The sequence below is a fragment of the Schistocerca nitens genome, chromosome 3 (assembly GCF_023898315.1).
Source record: "Schistocerca nitens isolate TAMUIC-IGC-003100 chromosome 3, iqSchNite1.1, whole genome shotgun sequence".
In the NCBI taxonomy this organism is placed as follows: domain Eukaryota; kingdom Metazoa; phylum Arthropoda; class Insecta; order Orthoptera; family Acrididae; genus Schistocerca; species Schistocerca nitens.
This window is the reverse complement of record NC_064616.1, coordinates 890,020,935-890,039,237: the sequence shown is the minus strand read 5'-3', so window position 1 is coordinate 890,039,237 and position 18,303 is coordinate 890,020,935. Positions and strand designations below refer to the sequence as shown.

The following is an 18,303-nucleotide window of genomic DNA, read 5'->3' as shown; positions in this document are numbered from 1 at the left end:
TTGATGTATTTTTTACTTAATTACTACATTTTAAAAAATTGCATAATATATGAAAGGCCCTTTACTTCTGTAGTTCAATTCATCATGAATATACACGAAACAGAAGATTAGTAAATGATAATTCCCACACTGGATCATACTACATTTACAACATTTCCTTAAAATTTATGATGTTTCCTTAAAACTGTACCTTATTATGCCGCAGATCCAGTAGTCTGAGATTGGTCTTTAGAGAGGTGCTTTCAATAATGACATTCAGGTCATTAGTACGCAAATTATTGTTTGGAAGAACCAATTCCATTAAATTCGGAAGAGTCTTTATGAATGGTGGAACAGCTGATAAATTAGTATCATTGACTTCTAGAAGATTTAATTTCTTCAGTCGTGCAACAGAATGTGGTAATTCTGAAATGTTAATATTGGAAATCTAAAATGGAAAAAAAGAAAACAGTTAAAAGTAACGTAACTGGAAAACGATGTGAAAAGTAACACTGCAGCTGACAATTAAACAATTAAAATAATTCAGTTGCTTTATATTTCAGCCATGAATACTTAAGTCACAATCCCCTGAATGACAAATATTTTTGAAAGTCTGTTTTGCAATCCCATAGATTTTCCTTTTGGAAACGTACTGTTCTGACAAACATTTTACAGACCACATTTCATGTTACGATACTCATGAGTGAAAGTACTTTGACACGAGACAATATTTTATATTTTGCGAAAGGAAGTGAGAAAGCACAACTCAACAATAGCTCTCCATGAACTATAATGCTGTTGACATTACTACCACTATTTTACTACTGGTTTAAAATGGATGGGCATTTACCTGCATTTCAAACAACTGTACAAAACTCCAGAATGATAGTAAATCTTTTTAGTATCAAAAGAACGTTGGTTGGTATCAACTCCCAGACTGGCAGTCAAACGCTGCCTCTGATCCCAGGGCAATCTATTTCTGTATTCCGTCACTGAGAATACATCCCAAGTGCTCTTTAATTAACTCTAATTTCACTGCCTCTCTTCGAGCACTCACCTATCCCACACTGCTGTCTGTAAAAATCGGCATCAGAATTTGAATCTAATCCACCAAAGGGTGGCCGCAAAATTTTCGTTCTTGTTCAACACTCTGTGGTCGGTTAGGAAGAATCACAGCTTTTCCACTGTACAGGCTGGGTATGCTGTTACAATGTCATTAGAAAGAGGTTTATTCATTACCGAGTCATAATTTTGTATGCAGAATATTCAACAGGTCATGTGAGGAACAGCAGAAAGGACATTGCAATGAACAGCAATATTTACAGATGTATGCTTTTAAGTGTTTGTTTTAAGCTGAGATCAAACAATGGAAAATCCAGAACATAATGTTTTGAAAAAAGTAATTTTAAGTTGATTTCTGAGGTGTGAAATATGAGGAAAAATCTGTAGATGTATATTTTGTGATGTTATTTGCTAAGATGATTATAGGGTAAGGCTTTCAACTGATCTCCAGGATCTTACAGCTGGCATCGTGTGGCTTAGCAACCACAGAGTGTCTGAGCCATTTGTCACATTTCCTTCTGTTTCATTTTCATGTTACAAACCATGCTATTTCTTTCATCTTTCCTATTGTCACCCCATTTCGTGTCACTGACGGGATGAGTGTTCTGTCTTGTAGATATCCTGCTGTTAACAGACATAAGAGCCTCAAGGGCTTGAGTTTTTGTTTCCAAGTAAGGTACAGATGCTGTACTGGCATCTAGGTTCTGAAATGAAAACCACGAACTATTAAGTTTCCCAATCTTGGTTTTGCCTCCTACATTCCTAGCAGGATTAGGTGACATTAGGCTTCTGGTACACATACAGTCATTATACTTGATTATCAATGGTGTTGCAAAATTGCTAGGAAGCTGTGTGCATTCACCAGTGTCAGACGAAAGGATTTTAGTCAAAATCCAGTGCATAAGTATACTTGGGATTTTATTATTGGTGAGCTACAAAATTTTATAACTAATTATTCTGAGTTTTAAAAGCTATCTTCATATGTCTATATGTAATGCCATTCATTATAGGATTTTTCGTTAATACAGAATTATTTTTTGGAACACGATTTGAAAAAAAAAAAAAAAATCAATACATTAAGGGGTTAATGGGAAATAAAATGTGTACTGAGAATATGATAATGTGGAGAAGAGACCTATTCTCTGCTGTTACCCTCCAGAGGACAGCAAACGTTATATAGGACTGAGGTGCTGACAATTTGCCAAAGATGGGTTTCCTCATGTACTCTTTTACTTCATGTTTTTACTGTAACTAATGAATGGATTAACTGAACATTTTGTGATGTAGTGAGATGATACAAACTGTTTATTTTTTGTTTCTGTGGTTCTGGAATTTTGGTAAGTAATCAAATGTGTGGGGGATCTTGCAAATCGATGAATAGCTTAAGTGGAAATTGAATGGTGTGTAGGAAGCTCTTGTGCTAGATGTGTTCAACCTTTTTTCTTTATATTTAATTTTTATGATGGTGTGACTTTAAACACTGGTGCCTCTTACATCAGAGAATGATTAGCGCACTGTAAATAACTGTGTCCTTTTATAGGAAGTTGCATATTTTTTTCTTAGTCTGAACCATAATATTTAGTGGCTGGAGTTTTATTAATGGACATTTTTAATAATGGAAATATTATGAAAATTCCATTTAAGAGTAAATAAGCATCAGTGAATTTAGATTGCAGTTATTTGAAATTAGTGGTTATTTTCAATGTGAACACCCACCAGATTAATATCGGATCACTACATTGTAACTATCCACACAGTTATCCTGAATACTGTGTGAAGTAAGGATGGCCTGAACTATTAATCATAGGTAGCGGGTTACAACTTTCTAGTTACAACCAGGAAACAGGTTCCAGGCACCTTTTAGTTGTTTTATGGGTTCCATTGTAGGCCGTAAAGTACTCTGAAACCAGCAAAATAGTTCACATTACTGTAGAAATTGTTTTTGAAGTATTTTATGTGGTTTGTACTTTGATTTAATATTTGAAATAGTGCATTCGTGCATCCTTCAATAAATGAGGACACACAAAACACTTAACTGAAATGTGTCACACCTTTGGCCTAGCACAATGGAGTGACTCTGCACCCTACAGTTGTCCTTGTTAGTGTTACTGAAGGAATGAATATGTTCCAAACATGAGTTACACACTGCCCAGGTGGAGCTATTAGCAAGCCATGGCTGCAGCATCTTACAGTTGCCCCAGAACATTCCAAAGACACAAATACATTTCAGGTATTGGGAATAGCACCCCAACTGTGTGCAGCTATCTGCACGTACATGGTTGCAAGAGGCAATTCTGGGCTGTTCACAATACATTGCAGTATAGGATACACTAACCTGAAGGAGTTATTCTTTTGCACTGTCTTTTTTGGTGAAGCATGTTGGACAGTGTTTCCAGCTCCACACGGTCATTAATACCAACCACCTCTTATCTGATGGTTCTGTGCACAGGTTCTTTAAATTTTGGCTGTTTTTAGACATGGATTTCGATTTTAATTGTTGTGATACTTGCTGTTCAGAAAAGGTTGAACTGCTTCGTGAACTCTAGTTTTGTGGCTGAGGTTTCTCTCTACAGTTTTTCAGTGACCTCTTCTCGTGCTGGTTTGAAAGTAGCTGTATGCTCAGCAACCCAACATGGGCATTATTACATGTACACTTACATATATGTGTGTTTGTGACAATGTCTGTTGCCTGTAAGTGCCATAGATTTTCTCAGAGTGACAGCAAATGAAGTTGAGAAAAAAATGCGAGCTGATAAAGAAGGAAAAGTAAGCTGACAGAGGAGGAAAAGGAAGTTGAAAGGGGAAAAAAGGTTGCAGGGCCTTATATTCCTTTTTTGGTCACTTCACTTTCTTGAATTCTCTTTTCTTTTAGTAATGCTGGTCAATTCCTGCTCAATGCAGGGTAATTACCTCAGGAGCAATGACATGCGGATAAGGTCAGTTGTACTCGGCCAACAGCAAGGTTCAACCACCTGAAGTTGTCAGACAGTTGTTCCCAGAAAATATTTTGGAATTTGCACGTCATCCAGTGGCAAACCCGTGAAGAATGTTTACAACATATCCACCGGGAAAGCTTGAGACTCTCAATTACCTCAGCTGTTTACAAATAAATCCAATGTTGAACATGATTACTCTGCTCCATGAGTGTCTTTACTCCATTTGCCATACTTTGCCTTGCCATTACATCCTACTGTGGTGTGAGTGAATCTTTGGTATTTACAGCATCACATCATGTGGAACAGATAAAATCCTCCCTTTGGTCAAATAAATCTGCTCTCTATGTACTCTAGAAGGTTGCCGACTTGAATGTTAGGATGAAAGTGTCAGTTTTCTACAGCTCCTATTGAGTCATCCTTCTTCTTCTTCTTCTTCTTCTGCTGCTGCTGCTGCTGCTTATCCATTAATCGACACTGGCGACCACATGCTGCATCTTTCTTCTGTGAACCGCAAATGTAATAGCTGGTCTACACTTTATAGTCCTGTCCATTGCTTTTATTGTCCAATCAGGATGTTTTTCTTCATCCTCGTCTTCTTTTTCCTTCAATCTTCCCTTCTATTATTAACTGCTGAAGCATATATTTGGTGTTCCATACTATATGTGCTAGGTATGCAGTTTTTCTTCTTTTAAGAAGCACTGTCAACATTTCTCGCTGCTTGTTCATTCGTTCCAGTACTTTGGTGTTGGTTATTCTTGCAGTCCACAGTATTTTAAGCATTCTGTGATAAATCCACATTTCAAAGGCCTCAAACTTCTTCGTTGTTGTCATATTTGGTGTACATCCTTCAGAGCCATACAGAAGCACAGACCAGATGTAGCATTTTACAAATCGGACTCTTAGGTTTAGGTCTAGGTCTGTACTTTTAAGAATATTCTTAAATTTTATGAAGGTGTTTCGGGTGTTCTCTATGCAACATTTTATTTCTAAGTCTGTTCGCCAGTGCTCACAAAGCCAGGGTCTGTGGTATTTAAACTTGTTGACTCTGTATTACAGACCCTTGAAATCTTAGATTTGCACCTTTAAATGAGTCAGACTCTCGAGTGACAACCATAAAATTAGTCTTTTTCATGTTAATATTCAGACCTAGAGTACTGCTGTAATCTCCTATGTTGACAAGTTGTTGAAGGTCATCTAAATTATCAGCTATCATTACCATGTCATCAGCATAGCGAATGTTGTTGATATGCACTCCATTAACCTTTATGTCTGTTTCGACATCATCAAGCGTCTCCTGAAAAATACTCTCAGTGCATAAGTTAAATAACAGGGGTGACAGTATGCATCCTTGTCAGACTCCTCTACATATATTGACCAAATCTGTGACCTCATCATCAAATTTAACCTGCACTGTCTGATTCCAATTTAAATTCTCTAAACAGCGGATATCTTTCTCACCCATATCAATTCTTTTGAGAATTTCCAAGAATTTATGATGCTGTACTCTATCTAATGCTTTTCAATAGTCAATAAAACAAAAGCCTACATTTTTACCCTGATCATAGCAGTTTTGTACTAGAACTTGTAGAGAGACTATTGCTTCTCCTGTACCTAAACCTTTCCTAAATCTCACCATGATTCTAACTTCTGCTATTCTTTCCATTTCCATCCTTTTTGCAGTTTAGCAGTCTCCATATTTACAATGTCTACACAACTTACAACACCTTCACTGGATCTTGGAAAATACAAAACCACTTGAGATGTATAAAAATCACTTTTATTGGACAAATGATCGATTTTGTGGTGTAACAACCACATCTTCAGGTGATCATATATCTCTGGTCGTACGATGATCAACACTAGCATTATCTGGAAGACCCAACATTCATCATCAATTTAGAGTTAAGAATTTAACTGCTAAAGAGGCAGTACATCAAAAATGAAAGCTGCACAATGCAATCCTATACTCGATTAATTGATAAGACAAAGTTATAATCTGATAGAATACCTCTCACCTAGTTTGAAAGGTAAATAGTGGGAACCAGTGATAGGTCCAATGCTGGATATCCATTTTAGAAAAACCAATACCATTATTCAGGTACTTGAGCCCACAAGGTCCAGCAGACACCACCTTGAATGGTCTAATCTGTTTAAATTGAGAGAGTATTGTATTTCTCTATTGCTATGGCATAATCACCAAATTTTTTCCAAAAATCTTAAGCACACATACGGGTGATCACTTGGTGAAATGTAGCAGTTTCAACAAAAAGCAGTCTGCTGGAAAATAATTTGACATAATCTCCACTTCCGGCAATAATCATCAAATTTCTGTTGATGTAGAAGGGAGATAACTTCTTGAAAGAATCCTCTTCTTTCTTTATCACAACAATTGCATTCTAACACTTGTGTCCTGTTACAATTATCAAAGTTTGACTTCCTACAGCAATTTGAGGAGGACCGTTCTATCGGGGCCTCCTAGTTGTGTGAGTTTTGGTAATCTGTAATGGCATGGCTCACCAATAATGTCGAGATTTTGTAATTTTAAGGCTCCATGGTGTTCTTACAAAAAGCTAGAGATCTACACAGCCCTACTACACAGAGCTCCGCTTGCCCAGGTAAACTTTATACAACTGAGGTGCAGCAGTTTTCTCAGAGGTTACCCGTTAATGACTGTTGTCTCCACAGCCATCCATCCCATCAGAATGCAGCACACCTATGGCCTTCTTCTTCTTCTTCTTCTTCTTCTTCTTCTTCTTCTTCTTCAGTAGCACTACAGCCCTTGGTGAGCCTTGGTTTCTGCAACGATCTTCCTCCACATTTCTGTTATTTTCTGCTCTTTTCCACCCCCAAACTTACATACTGGTGAGATCCACTATTATGTCATCAATGCATTTTTTTTCTAGGTCTCCCTTTTCGCCTATCTCAATGGATCACACCTTTCATTTTCTTTGGAATTCTATCCTCTGCCATTCTCTCCACGAGTCCTAGCCATCATATTCACTGTGATTTCACATATTTTACTGTGCCCCTACCTTGTATAAACACTTGTAATTCAGTGTTGTAGCTTATTCTCAAGCCTTCTTCCTCCCTTGTTTGACCATAGATTTGCATAGTATTTTCCGCTTGAAGATTCTTAGTGAATTTTTATCACATTCTGTCAATGTCCGTACGTCTGACCCGTATGTTATAACTGTGCAGACTAGGGCGTTATATATAAGCAGTTTTGTTTTTCTTGTAACAAAGCTATTTCTGAAAAGTTGTATAGTTGCAAAGTAAGTTCTGTTCCCTGCTTGTATTCCTTCCCTTACAGCCTACCCGACACTTATCATTTGTTATTAGGTTTCCAAAGTAGTTAAAAGAGGACACTCCTTTGAAGCATTTCCCATAGATGTTTAGGTCTTTAGGGGTTCTTCTGGCCTCAGATTGTGATATTACCATATATTTTGTTTTGTTTTCATCAACTACGAGGAAAATTTTTAAGGCTTCTGTTTCCATTTCCTGGTACATTTATTGGAGTGTATCGATATTTCTTCCTACTATAGCACTGTCATCAGTGTATGCACATATCTGGCTAGTTTTCATAAATATGGTGCCTCTTTTGTTGATTTTATTTACTATACTATGCAGGGCTATATTGAATACGACAGTGGAGAGACTATCACCTTGCTTCATGTCTTTATTAAAGTCAACGCTTAACTTATTCTGCTAAGGACCTTTACTTTTGCTCTTGTCTCTGTCATTGTCATTCTGATTAGTCTTTTTAGTTTAGCACACATACCAACTTCTTCCAGTACTCTGTCCAGTCCTTGCCCATTTATGCTGTCAAAAGCTTGTTTGAAGTTGATGAATAGGAAACGCAGATTTATATCATATTCATAGAACTTTTCCATGATTTGCCTCATCATAAATATTTGATCAATTATTCCTCTGCCTGGTAGAAAGCCACACTGATATTACCGTAGGATGTCTTCTGCGCACTTCTGTATCCTTTCGTTTAATATACTTGTGAAGATCTTATAAGCTGTGCTTTGGAGTGCTGGTTGGTTGGTTGTTTGGGGGAAGAGACCAAACAGTGAGGTTATCGGTCTCATAGGATTAGGGAAGGATGGGGAAGGAAGTCGGCCGTGCCCTTTCAAAGGAACCATCCCGGCATTTGCCTGGAGCGATTTAAGGAAATCACGGAAAATCTAAATCAGGATGGCCGGACGCAGGATTGAACCATCATCCTTTGGAGTGTTATACCCCTATAGCTTTCACATGCTGTTTTCTCCCCTTTATTATAAATGGGGATTTTTATTCCAGTTTTCAAATTATGTGGCATAGTTTCTGTTTCCCATATATCTGATATTAAGGAGTGCAGTTCCCTTATTACAGCCTCACCACCAGTTTTTATTATTTCAAGAATTATGTCGTCTTCCTCAGGGGCTCGATTGTTTTCTGACTTGTGCACAGCCTGGGAGACCTCTTGTAGTGTTGGCTTTCTTGCCTCATTGGCATCTTTGCCTACTTCCAGCTCCACTCTTTCCTCCTGTGTAGCTGTCTCTTCATCTTCTAAGCTGGTGCTTAGTGTATCTTTGAAATACTCTGCCCATCTTTCCACTGTCTGTCCTTCCTCCCTTATCATTTTCCCATCTTTACTGAAACATGCCATTATTTTTGGCTGGAAGCTATTCTTTATTTTGCCTACTGCATGATAATAGCTTTCTTATTTCACTCTGTTCCTTTAACTCTCCCAGTTCTTGAAATTTCTTCTTAGACCATTCTCTTTTCGTTCCCTTTCAAGTCTCCTCCTTAATTCTCTATATTGTTGCACATTATTTTTGGTTTCTCTTTTTTCTTGCCCTGTTCTTTTCCTCTATTGCAGACACACAATCTTTGTCAAATTATTCCTGGGTTCTTCTGTTCCTTCTAATGCCCATTATTTCTTCAGCAGCTTCTTTAATGGCCTTTTCAATCATGCTCCACCTTTCATATACTCCTACTGTGGTCTCTTCATAGATCAACTTTCTGCTTAGTGTTACTTGGTTTTTTTTTTTTACTTCATCAGGGATTTTGAATTTTTCAGTATTCTATTTCATTATCTTTCCTATTCTGTTGCCATTTGTTAGTGACAGTTTCTCTCTCAAGACTGATTTTATCACAAAGTTGTCTGAGTCACAGTTTGGTCCTCTGCAATTCCGTACGTCCATAAAATAGGGTCAATCTGACTGTCTACTCCATTGACTGCAGACTTCCAAGTACTCAGATCGATCCTCTTTTGTGGGAAGCACGTACTTTTAATAACCATATTATTCCTTGCTGCGAATTGGCATAGTAAGTCTCCATTCTCATTGTTTTCTTCATGTACTGAATATTTTCTAAAAACTCCATATGGATGTTCATTCCTCCCTATTTTTGCATCAAAATCTCTTATTTCTAGCATCAGGTCATATTTAGGTACTGCGCAGTGTACTTTTTCCAAGTCTTCATAGAACTGTTCTTTAATTATATCCTCTTTTTCCTCTGTTGGTGCATGTCCAATCACTACTGGTATATTCTTAAATTTCCCACTTAGTCTCAGTCTGCACAGCCTTTCATTTATGGGTTCAAAGCCTAATAGGCTTTTCCTAACTTCCCTAGTTATTATAAACCATGTTCTAAGTTGGCCTGTTCTTTCTTCTGGTCCACTGTATACCAATGAGTACTCAGGTTTATCTATTTGCCCATTCCCATGCCATCTTATTTCCTGTAGCCTTATGACATCATATTTAAATTTTTAAATTTAAATGGGTATTTCTTTCATTTTTCCGGGCTGAAGCGTTGTGCTCACATTCCATGATTCTAATGTCAGATCCTTTATCCGTTTCCTTTGCCGGGGTTATGATACATGTGTCCACCCAGTTTCCATGGCTTTGCTGAATTTTGGTAATTTTTTTTTTTTTTTTTTTCCCCAGTATGGGGGTTATTAGCCCGATGCCAAATGCCCAACCTGGAGGACCAGGATTTGTATTAGGTTTACGCCTCTAGGGAAGCTGGCTTCACTACACCTCTATAGCCCTCCCTGCCCTATGTTGTGGGACACAACAACCGCCGGCACAGCTCTTGACTTCAATGAACTACACAAACCCTCCCTCCTGGCACTGGAGGTGTCTACTATAATGTGGTGTCCCCTGGAAGGCTTTTTATTTATTTATTTAATGTAATATAGAGGCTTGTGCAATCCTCAAAATTCAGGCAGTTGAGTCCAGACCCCTGCTCTCCATAACACACGACATTCCACTGTCACACCACACATTAAATTTATCTTTGCAAGACATTGATACCATTGCGAGAATTTGTGCACACAGAACAAAAAAACGGAAAATTACTATATGATTTATGAAGAGACAAGAAAGCAATGACATGACATACATAATTATTCGCAAGTGCCTCCAGGGTTTTAGAAGACAACTGCAGGAAAATTAAAAGGCATATAGTAAAATGACATATCGGTGGGCAGTGCATCTTTTTAAGTTTGGAATTGTAACAGGTGCCATTGCATAGCACACTACTTAGGACACACATGTCAAAACATGGCATACAATAGAGTGATGTGTGCATTGTTTGTCCTTAAATTTGCTAATTATGAGTTGATTGTGATGTTTCTGGAATGATTTCATCCCAAATATGAGGTAAAAGCTCTAACAGACAAAACAATCCAAGGTTGGTACAACAAATGCCATCATTATGTGATGTGGGGCAGATGGAACTGTCAACAGAGAAGGTAGAGCATGTGTGGGAATCATTTGTCAGGAGTCCAAAGGAACTGAGACATGCAAGCAGAGAACTGCAGATACTGCAGTGAACAATCTGACACAGTCTATGCAAATGTCCATACGTAAAACCATACTGGCTGTAGTTGTAACAAACATTCACTACCCGGGACAGTGAGCTTTGATCTGCAATGCTTTTTGCAATGACTTCCAGCGGCTACTGGAGGAATACAATTTTTTCACAGAAATTGGATTTCTGTGAGGAAGTTAGTTTCATGTGCGTGGAAAGATGAATAGCCATAACACGCTTGTCTCTGCCACAGAATATTCACTTGAGACTGCAGAACGTACTCATTATTCACATAAAATTAATGTCTTTTGTTCTCCGTGCACTTCAAAAGTTGATGGGCCATTTTTATTCACAGAGAAAACTGACTAGTTTTGTACACCTGGACATGCTGTAAAAATGGATTATGCCACAATTACAGCCAGACAGTGGAGACTTCATTTTGCAACAAGATGATGCTCCACCACATTTTCTTTTAGATGCTTGTGATCAACTCAACACCTAAGTGTCTCAGTGTTATATTGGACATGCTTATCATGACTCTCCCCTTCTTCAGTGGCAACCCACAATCACCAGACTTAACTCCATGTGACTTCTGCTTATGGGGTTATGTCAAAGATCATGTATTCCTGCCACCATTACCACTTCATTTTGAACAGTTGCAAGGAAGACCAATTACTGCATTTGCTGATACTGACCATGAGTTGTCAGGGCATGTATGGCAAGAGTTTGACTATCGCATTGACATTTCACACATCACAAACAGTGCCCATATTGAGCTGCTGTAACGAGAGTTAAAAACTTCCGATACACATGTCAGTGGGTAGGGCATTTATTCTGTATGGCTTTTAGTTTTTCAAGCAGCTGTCTTGTAAAACTCTGGAATAACCCTGCAGATATTTAACTACATATTTAAAAGAACATTAAAAGGTATTATATTTATGATTACTGACCTGTAACCTCTCAGTATTAAGGGACAATTTGTCAAGCTTTCCATAATCCTTCATAGAATTTATGACCACTGTTGTTGGAGGTCCTTTTGTAAATTTTGGGTTGTCTGGAACAGCTGGCAATGTTGATACTGCTGGTCCAGAGCAATTCTTTAGAAATTTCAAGAAACTCATCAACTGCACAGGTTCATTCTGTAATCTCAGTTCATGAGGTGGTTCCTTCATTTTAATTGTTACTTTCCCTTGAGAGACAAATTGGGTGAACACCTTGATAATATTACCTGCAATCTAAAAACAAAAACACACTTAAACTAAATATTTAGTAAACCTATCAAACAACTACATGGCACTGTGATCAGCAATGGACTTAAAAAGCAGTTATGATAGACAGTGACAAAATAACTGACAGTATCCTTACAAAAACAATGGAAAAATGCAAGATAACAAAATAAAGCTTGATGATAAAGAAATTTGTAATTGTATGAACTAAACTGCAGCTGTAAATGAAATACATTATCCTTTAATTTATATGCAGTGTCGGGGAAATTTGCACTGCTTTTGTCTCCACATGCCTTAATCTCTGCTCCTTTAGTCTGAGAAACCCTATGGGTGATTATATGATGGAAGCAGTACAACTATTGCACAATCCATCTCGAATACTGGTTCCAATTATTTGTCTCTCATAGTTTCAAAAGAATATAATGGTTTTTTCCCCTGTAATTCACATATGAGCATCATAATCATATTTTTGTATGATTTAAACTAACACTGACCTATTAAAATTCGAGAACTGTCTCTCCAAATTCTATCATCACCATCATCACTGTTCAAGCACACTTGATAGTCATGCCATACACTAGTACGAGCTATTCTTGAGTATTTATCTGTAACTTTATATGTAATTTTCTTATCAGGTTCATTTTTACAGAAGTTTAAAGTCACATTCTCAACAAATGATCTCACATATTTTCCCCATTTCATTCCTCACTGTCTTACACCTGGTGTTTTGAGGGATGTTACTGGCTTCAGAAGTTTACCATAGGTGCTGTAATCTGGTAACATTGTGCTGCTCTCTCTCTCTCTCTCTCTCTCTCTCTCTCTCTCTCTCTGTCTCCCTCTCTCTCATTTAAGGACATTATTTTGTATTTAATCCATATTTAAGAAGAGTTGCTGTTCATTACACTAAGTGGAACTACAGTCTTACAATAACGAGCCAAAACTTTACATGACCATTGAGTTAATACTGTTTTGGTACAACTTTGGAACACAATACAGCAGTGATCCTGTGTGACATGACTTCAACAAGTCCTTGGTAGGTTTCTGGAGGTATGTGGCACCACATGTCTATGCACAATTTCCATACATTATGAGCGGGCCATTCATGGGCGTGAATATGGTGCAAGACAGCAACCCAGATGTGTTCCATAGGGTTCAGATCAAGCTGAATTTGGTAGCCAACACGTCAATTTGAGTTCACTATCAAGATCCTGAAACCACTGTGGCACTATTCTGGCCTCGTGACACAGACAGTTATGCTGCTGGAAGGTGCTACTGCCATTGGGGAAAAGATCAAACATGTTTTGGAAGCAATCAAGAAAATTTACTGATTTTTTAAAATTCTGTATTGGTTTATTTGGTTTAATTTGTTGCTTATTAAGAGAAAGATCTCAGAGCCTGTGCACTACTCCAGCATGTGATGATGGCTAAGCATAGTTCCAATGGTAAGGATTGCTGACCGACAGATGCGTTTGAGCATCACCCACAATCCTGGTGGGGAAGGAATCGTGTGAGAACTCTAAAACAGCTAGTAGTGTGGCAGGTCAAGATGAGTTCACACTCTGCTGCTGGCTCTCAACCCGACAACACATCCTTTCCTATATTTTAACTAAAGTTCAGTCTTGATCACAACACTTACATCTCAATAACGTACCTATGTTATTGAGACATAAGTGTTGTGATCAAGACTGAACTTTAGTTAAAATATAATAATCTATTGATCACTGTATCCAAAAATGTTTACCAAAATTGTACATCCTTTCCTACCCTCCCATTAATTATTCCATAATGGGCCACCACATGTTTGGCATCATCCCTAGGTGTGCTTATATATCCCTTAACATAAAATAAACTGGAAAATTTGCTTGACAGATTTTCCTTTTTTACTTGAAAAACCCATAACTGAATGTCTGCTCCCAAGCCTAACCATTCCCGCCCAGCACATCTGTTGTCAGAATCACGATGAAATTCGTTGTTGGATCCAGTAATCATTGTCCTTTTGGAATTAGTGGCACTAAGAGTGTTGTCAATGGGCGAGAGCTGTATCCAGCTCTCTTAATCCAGTACTGAGGGGCATGGACTTCGTCCATACCATCTGGCACTTTCCATTGATGATAGGCATCTCGCACAGATGTGTGTGTTACACATCAGCACACTCATGCCAGCCACTGCTGCCCAGCAGTATCTCCAGATTGCCTCCTGTTGCTGTCATCTCGCCGCTCAATGCTGGGCTGCTGCTGCCACTGTCATCTCAGTGAGGGTCCAAGTGCCAACGCAGGGGGCACCTTCGACTGTCTTCTCTTTGAGGGTCACACGTTCTGCCTCACTTTGCAACGACATGCAACTGCTGCTGTCTCCATAGCACAAATACTGTGCAGTGTTGGATGACATTGCCTTTTCTGCTTCTTCTCGCCAGTATGTCGGCAAATGACTATGCTGTTGTGGCTGCAGTGAAGACGTAGGAATTGTCTCCCTTTTAGGTGTTATTACTCATTTTGATTCGATTGTATGAACTATAAAGAGGTAGACCCCTCTCTTTGTAACCATGCCTTTGACACAATTCCAGCACGAACGTGCTGCCGAAGGCAGGAGCAATAACCACATAAGGACTCTACAGAAACAGGTACACAACCTCTTACACAGAAGTTTTGAGTTGGAAAAAAGATTTGGATGAAGGCAGTTGCAGGCAGTTGTACCAAAGTCAGATTCAGTGGAGAGGCAGTTTGAGGGCACTAAGGGGGCTGAAGCCAGTGCGACTGCCTCACCAACTGTTACTGTGAGCAGTTTCCCAGCAGTTATCTCTCTCTCTCCTATCTCAGGGGGAGAGAATGAAAATAGAACTGCATTCTTGGAAAATGTGCAAGACGTGGGTCACATTTGTTTGCGACCAGATTGTTTTTTGTTAAATACGGCACAGTCAAAGTTGTCGAGGGATGCGCGCACTTATGACAAATCAGCTGATACACTGACAAATGCAGAGACATTTGAAACCTTGGCAAAGGGTTTACCCGAGTGGGAGTAGGATAAGGGGGAAGTCCATAATTACTGCAATAAACCATCCACCCTCAGACAGAGACTGGGGAGGATTTTGAAACATCTGCTGATCAAATCAGAACTATTTCCTGTCAGAATACACCTCAGACAGTGATGCAACCTGTGGCAAAATACTATTTGAAGTGGCTGAAGTGTGAGCAGTAGCTCTCTATATTCATGGTATTCACTCTCAAATTTTTAATAAAGCCAAGGTGGCTTCATGAACATCTTTACACGAAGTGGGTGTTTAGCACTGTTACACGAAGAATCAGGACAATTTGTTTCCACCCCTTCATGCAATAACAAGCTGCAGTGTTTGTTCACTAATAAAGCACTGCAGATGATACAGGCAAGCCAGTCATACCCCCGACACTGTTGGACTCACTGCTGCCCTAACTGTGGAGAACTGGGATACATGGGCATAAACTGCCCTGGGATATGGAATGGGTCAAAAGCAGTTGAAGCATCTTTCAAAGTTACAGAAGAATAGTGAGACCGAAACAGGAAAAAAGCCAGGGGGACAGGTGCAGCATCCCACCTCACCCCATGGCAAGTGTGATTGTTTCTGACATAATGCAAGGGAAAAAAGTACGAATTCTGGAGACACAGCCATTCAAGTGGGTTCAGTGTTTTTTGCCTCTCAATGAAAAGTGGGCACTAAAGCCACCCTATTGTCACATTACAGTTTAGGATCTCAAATAATTAAACCGATGGAGAATCGTCTTGAGTTGATTGAAGAAACATCTACATTTACATCTATTAACAAAAATGAAGACTTATCATTTGTGTGAGGATATGAGGGCAGTAAACAAAGTCACAATGCCAGTTACCTACCCATTGCCTCACATCAATGAAACTTTGGATAGACTGGGGAACTGCAAATTCTTTACCACTCTAGATGTGAAATCAGGGTATCATCACAAGGTAATGCACCCCAAGAGAGGAAAAATGCCTCTGCAGTATCTTCTGTGCTACATGAGTTTTTAAGGATGACTTTTGGCTTTCCAAATGTGCCCACCATGCTTCAGCAATTTGCAAACTTATTTCTAAAGGGTTTAAAACCAACTACATTTTTGGTCGATGTAGGTGATATCGTTGTTTTCTTGAACAATTGAGGAACATACTGTATGGCTAATAAGTGTGTTGTCATCACCACAAGGCACACATTTGAGCCTAAAACTGAAAAATTATTTTGTGGAACTGCAGGTTTAATACCTGGGCTATACTATTAGCTTGGCTGATATAAAACCTGGCCAGCAGCTCATGGAAGCAGTACACAATTTTACTGCCCCCATAGTGTGAAGGAATTACAGTCTTTTGAGCCTTGCAAATTATTACTGTCACTTTGTCAAGACCATGCTACAATAACTAAGTCATTACCAAAGTTGTTGAAAAAAGGAGCAACTTTCGAATGGAATGCAAAAGTTGCACTGCAACAAGTGAAAGACATGCTACTGAGTTTTCCCCTGCTGATACATCCCAACTTTGAGAAACCTTTTACATTATCCTGTGATGCTTCAGATTCTGCTGACGGGCGCATTCTCAGCCATGAGCAGGATGCCCAAGGGAAACAAATTGGTTATGTCTCTCCCCAACTTAATAAGAAGGAAATAAATTATAGCACAACAGAGGAGGAGTTATTGGCTTTGGAGTTAATTATTTTCAATTTTATTCGCAGTGTAGAAACTTCTCAGTGGTAATGGACCATGCTGCCTTTCTGTGGCCATTGAACTTGAAAGACTCCAGCAGTCATTTCATGCACCGAGTGTTGAAGTTAAGTGATTGTGTTTATGACATTATTATAAACTGGAAAAATAGCATTAAAATGCATACACATTACATAGGACAGTTTGCGTACAGCAAATCGGTGAGCTGGTGGTAGCAGAATTGCAAGAGGCACAGAGAAAGGATGCAGAACGTCAGTAATATGCCACACTCCCAGATTTTGTATCCAAAGATGACATGCAGTATCAAAACCACACGGAAATCAACGACACCAAAAGCATTTCAAGTCTTTTACCATTGCCGATTGCTACGATAGCATCCAAGCCCACCATAGTGACAAACAAGCTATAAATTCTTAAAGTGCCATGCGCTACTGGTGGAAAATCTGCCAGTGTGACAGAGAGAATCACACAAACTACCCCCTCGACCCTAAGACCAACTGACCACTGTTGGTTGTGTTGAATATGTTCATACAACTATTGTTAGAACGTTGCCTAACACGGCCGCTGTCTAAATTTTCGGGTGAGAGTATTACTTCATCTAATGCCTTGTGCCACAAGATCACACTAGTTGAACCAACACAAATAATAATTAAAACTTAGTAGCCATTGGCTTTAGATACAAGTGTATTAATAGAAGCGAATGACAGAGATAGAGAATGCAGTAACCTTAGGGGGGGGACAGTGCAGGAAAACCTTAGAGAGTGAGACAAATGAATCCAAAGTCTACCCTGTGCTCATCTTCCCTCACATACTGCACAATAGCCAAGCCACACTTCCATCGTCCTTGCTCAGCTTCCTGCCTTTCCTCTGGAGTGTGATGGGACACCCACCTATGATAGGGCACCTACCTAGAGACTGTCTTTCTATCTCTTGCTTACTGTGACCAGTCATTGCAATGCAAATACACCATCTGCTTGAATAACACTACATACCATTGCTGTGTCCACAAGAACAGTCAGCACATTTGTTTCCTCATCTCTGTGTCATATTTCTCATGGATATCCCCTCTGCAGTCTAAATCTTGTTTCTGTTCCTTAGTGCTTCCATGTCTAATGTAAGGGCGTACCCACTGGATATCAGTTCTACACGACTCACTTCCATTAGTATGATTGTTTCACCCATACTGCTATCTAAAATCATCTTACCCTATTGACTGCTTTCAGCCTGCATAGCAACAGCAGTGGCACTGCTGGCCGGTACCTGTTTCTGACACATATGCTACTAATCCTTGCTTCATAGAAAGGTAAAGGGACAGTGCTCATTTACAGGGCACAAAATGACTGTACTCCCCAACACAAGTTGGTAAACAATTTAAGGAAATTAATCTTAGTACTGGATATAATAAATCAAAACTTTAGGATACTGATTAATACAAAATGCAAGCATGCCTTGTCATAGTATTCTCTAGGTGTGTCCTGCTAGACACCAGTTCCTGGAGAATAAATTGAAAACTCTACTCTGTCACTTGTCTTGAAAACTGATCGTCAACAACACAATTGGTAAAAGATGGTAAACATACATGTTGTCTGTAGAAAATGTGTG

General features: G+C 39.0%; 1 protein-coding gene across 1 annotated transcript in view; it reads right to left on the bottom strand.

Annotated features, from left to right (window-relative positions):
• LOC126248943 (leucine-rich repeat protein 1-like) overlaps positions 1-18,303 on the bottom strand; it is a 123,636-nt gene that overhangs the window by 61,207 nt on the left and 44,126 nt on the right. Inside the window, exons 2-3 of the mRNA XM_049950459.1 lie at positions 11,729-12,013; positions 191-427 (exon numbers count right to left, since the gene is read on the bottom strand). Coding sequence (XP_049806416.1) covers positions 191-427; positions 11,729-12,013 — 522 coding nt within the window. The remainder of the gene's footprint in view (positions 1-190; positions 428-11,728; positions 12,014-18,303) is intronic.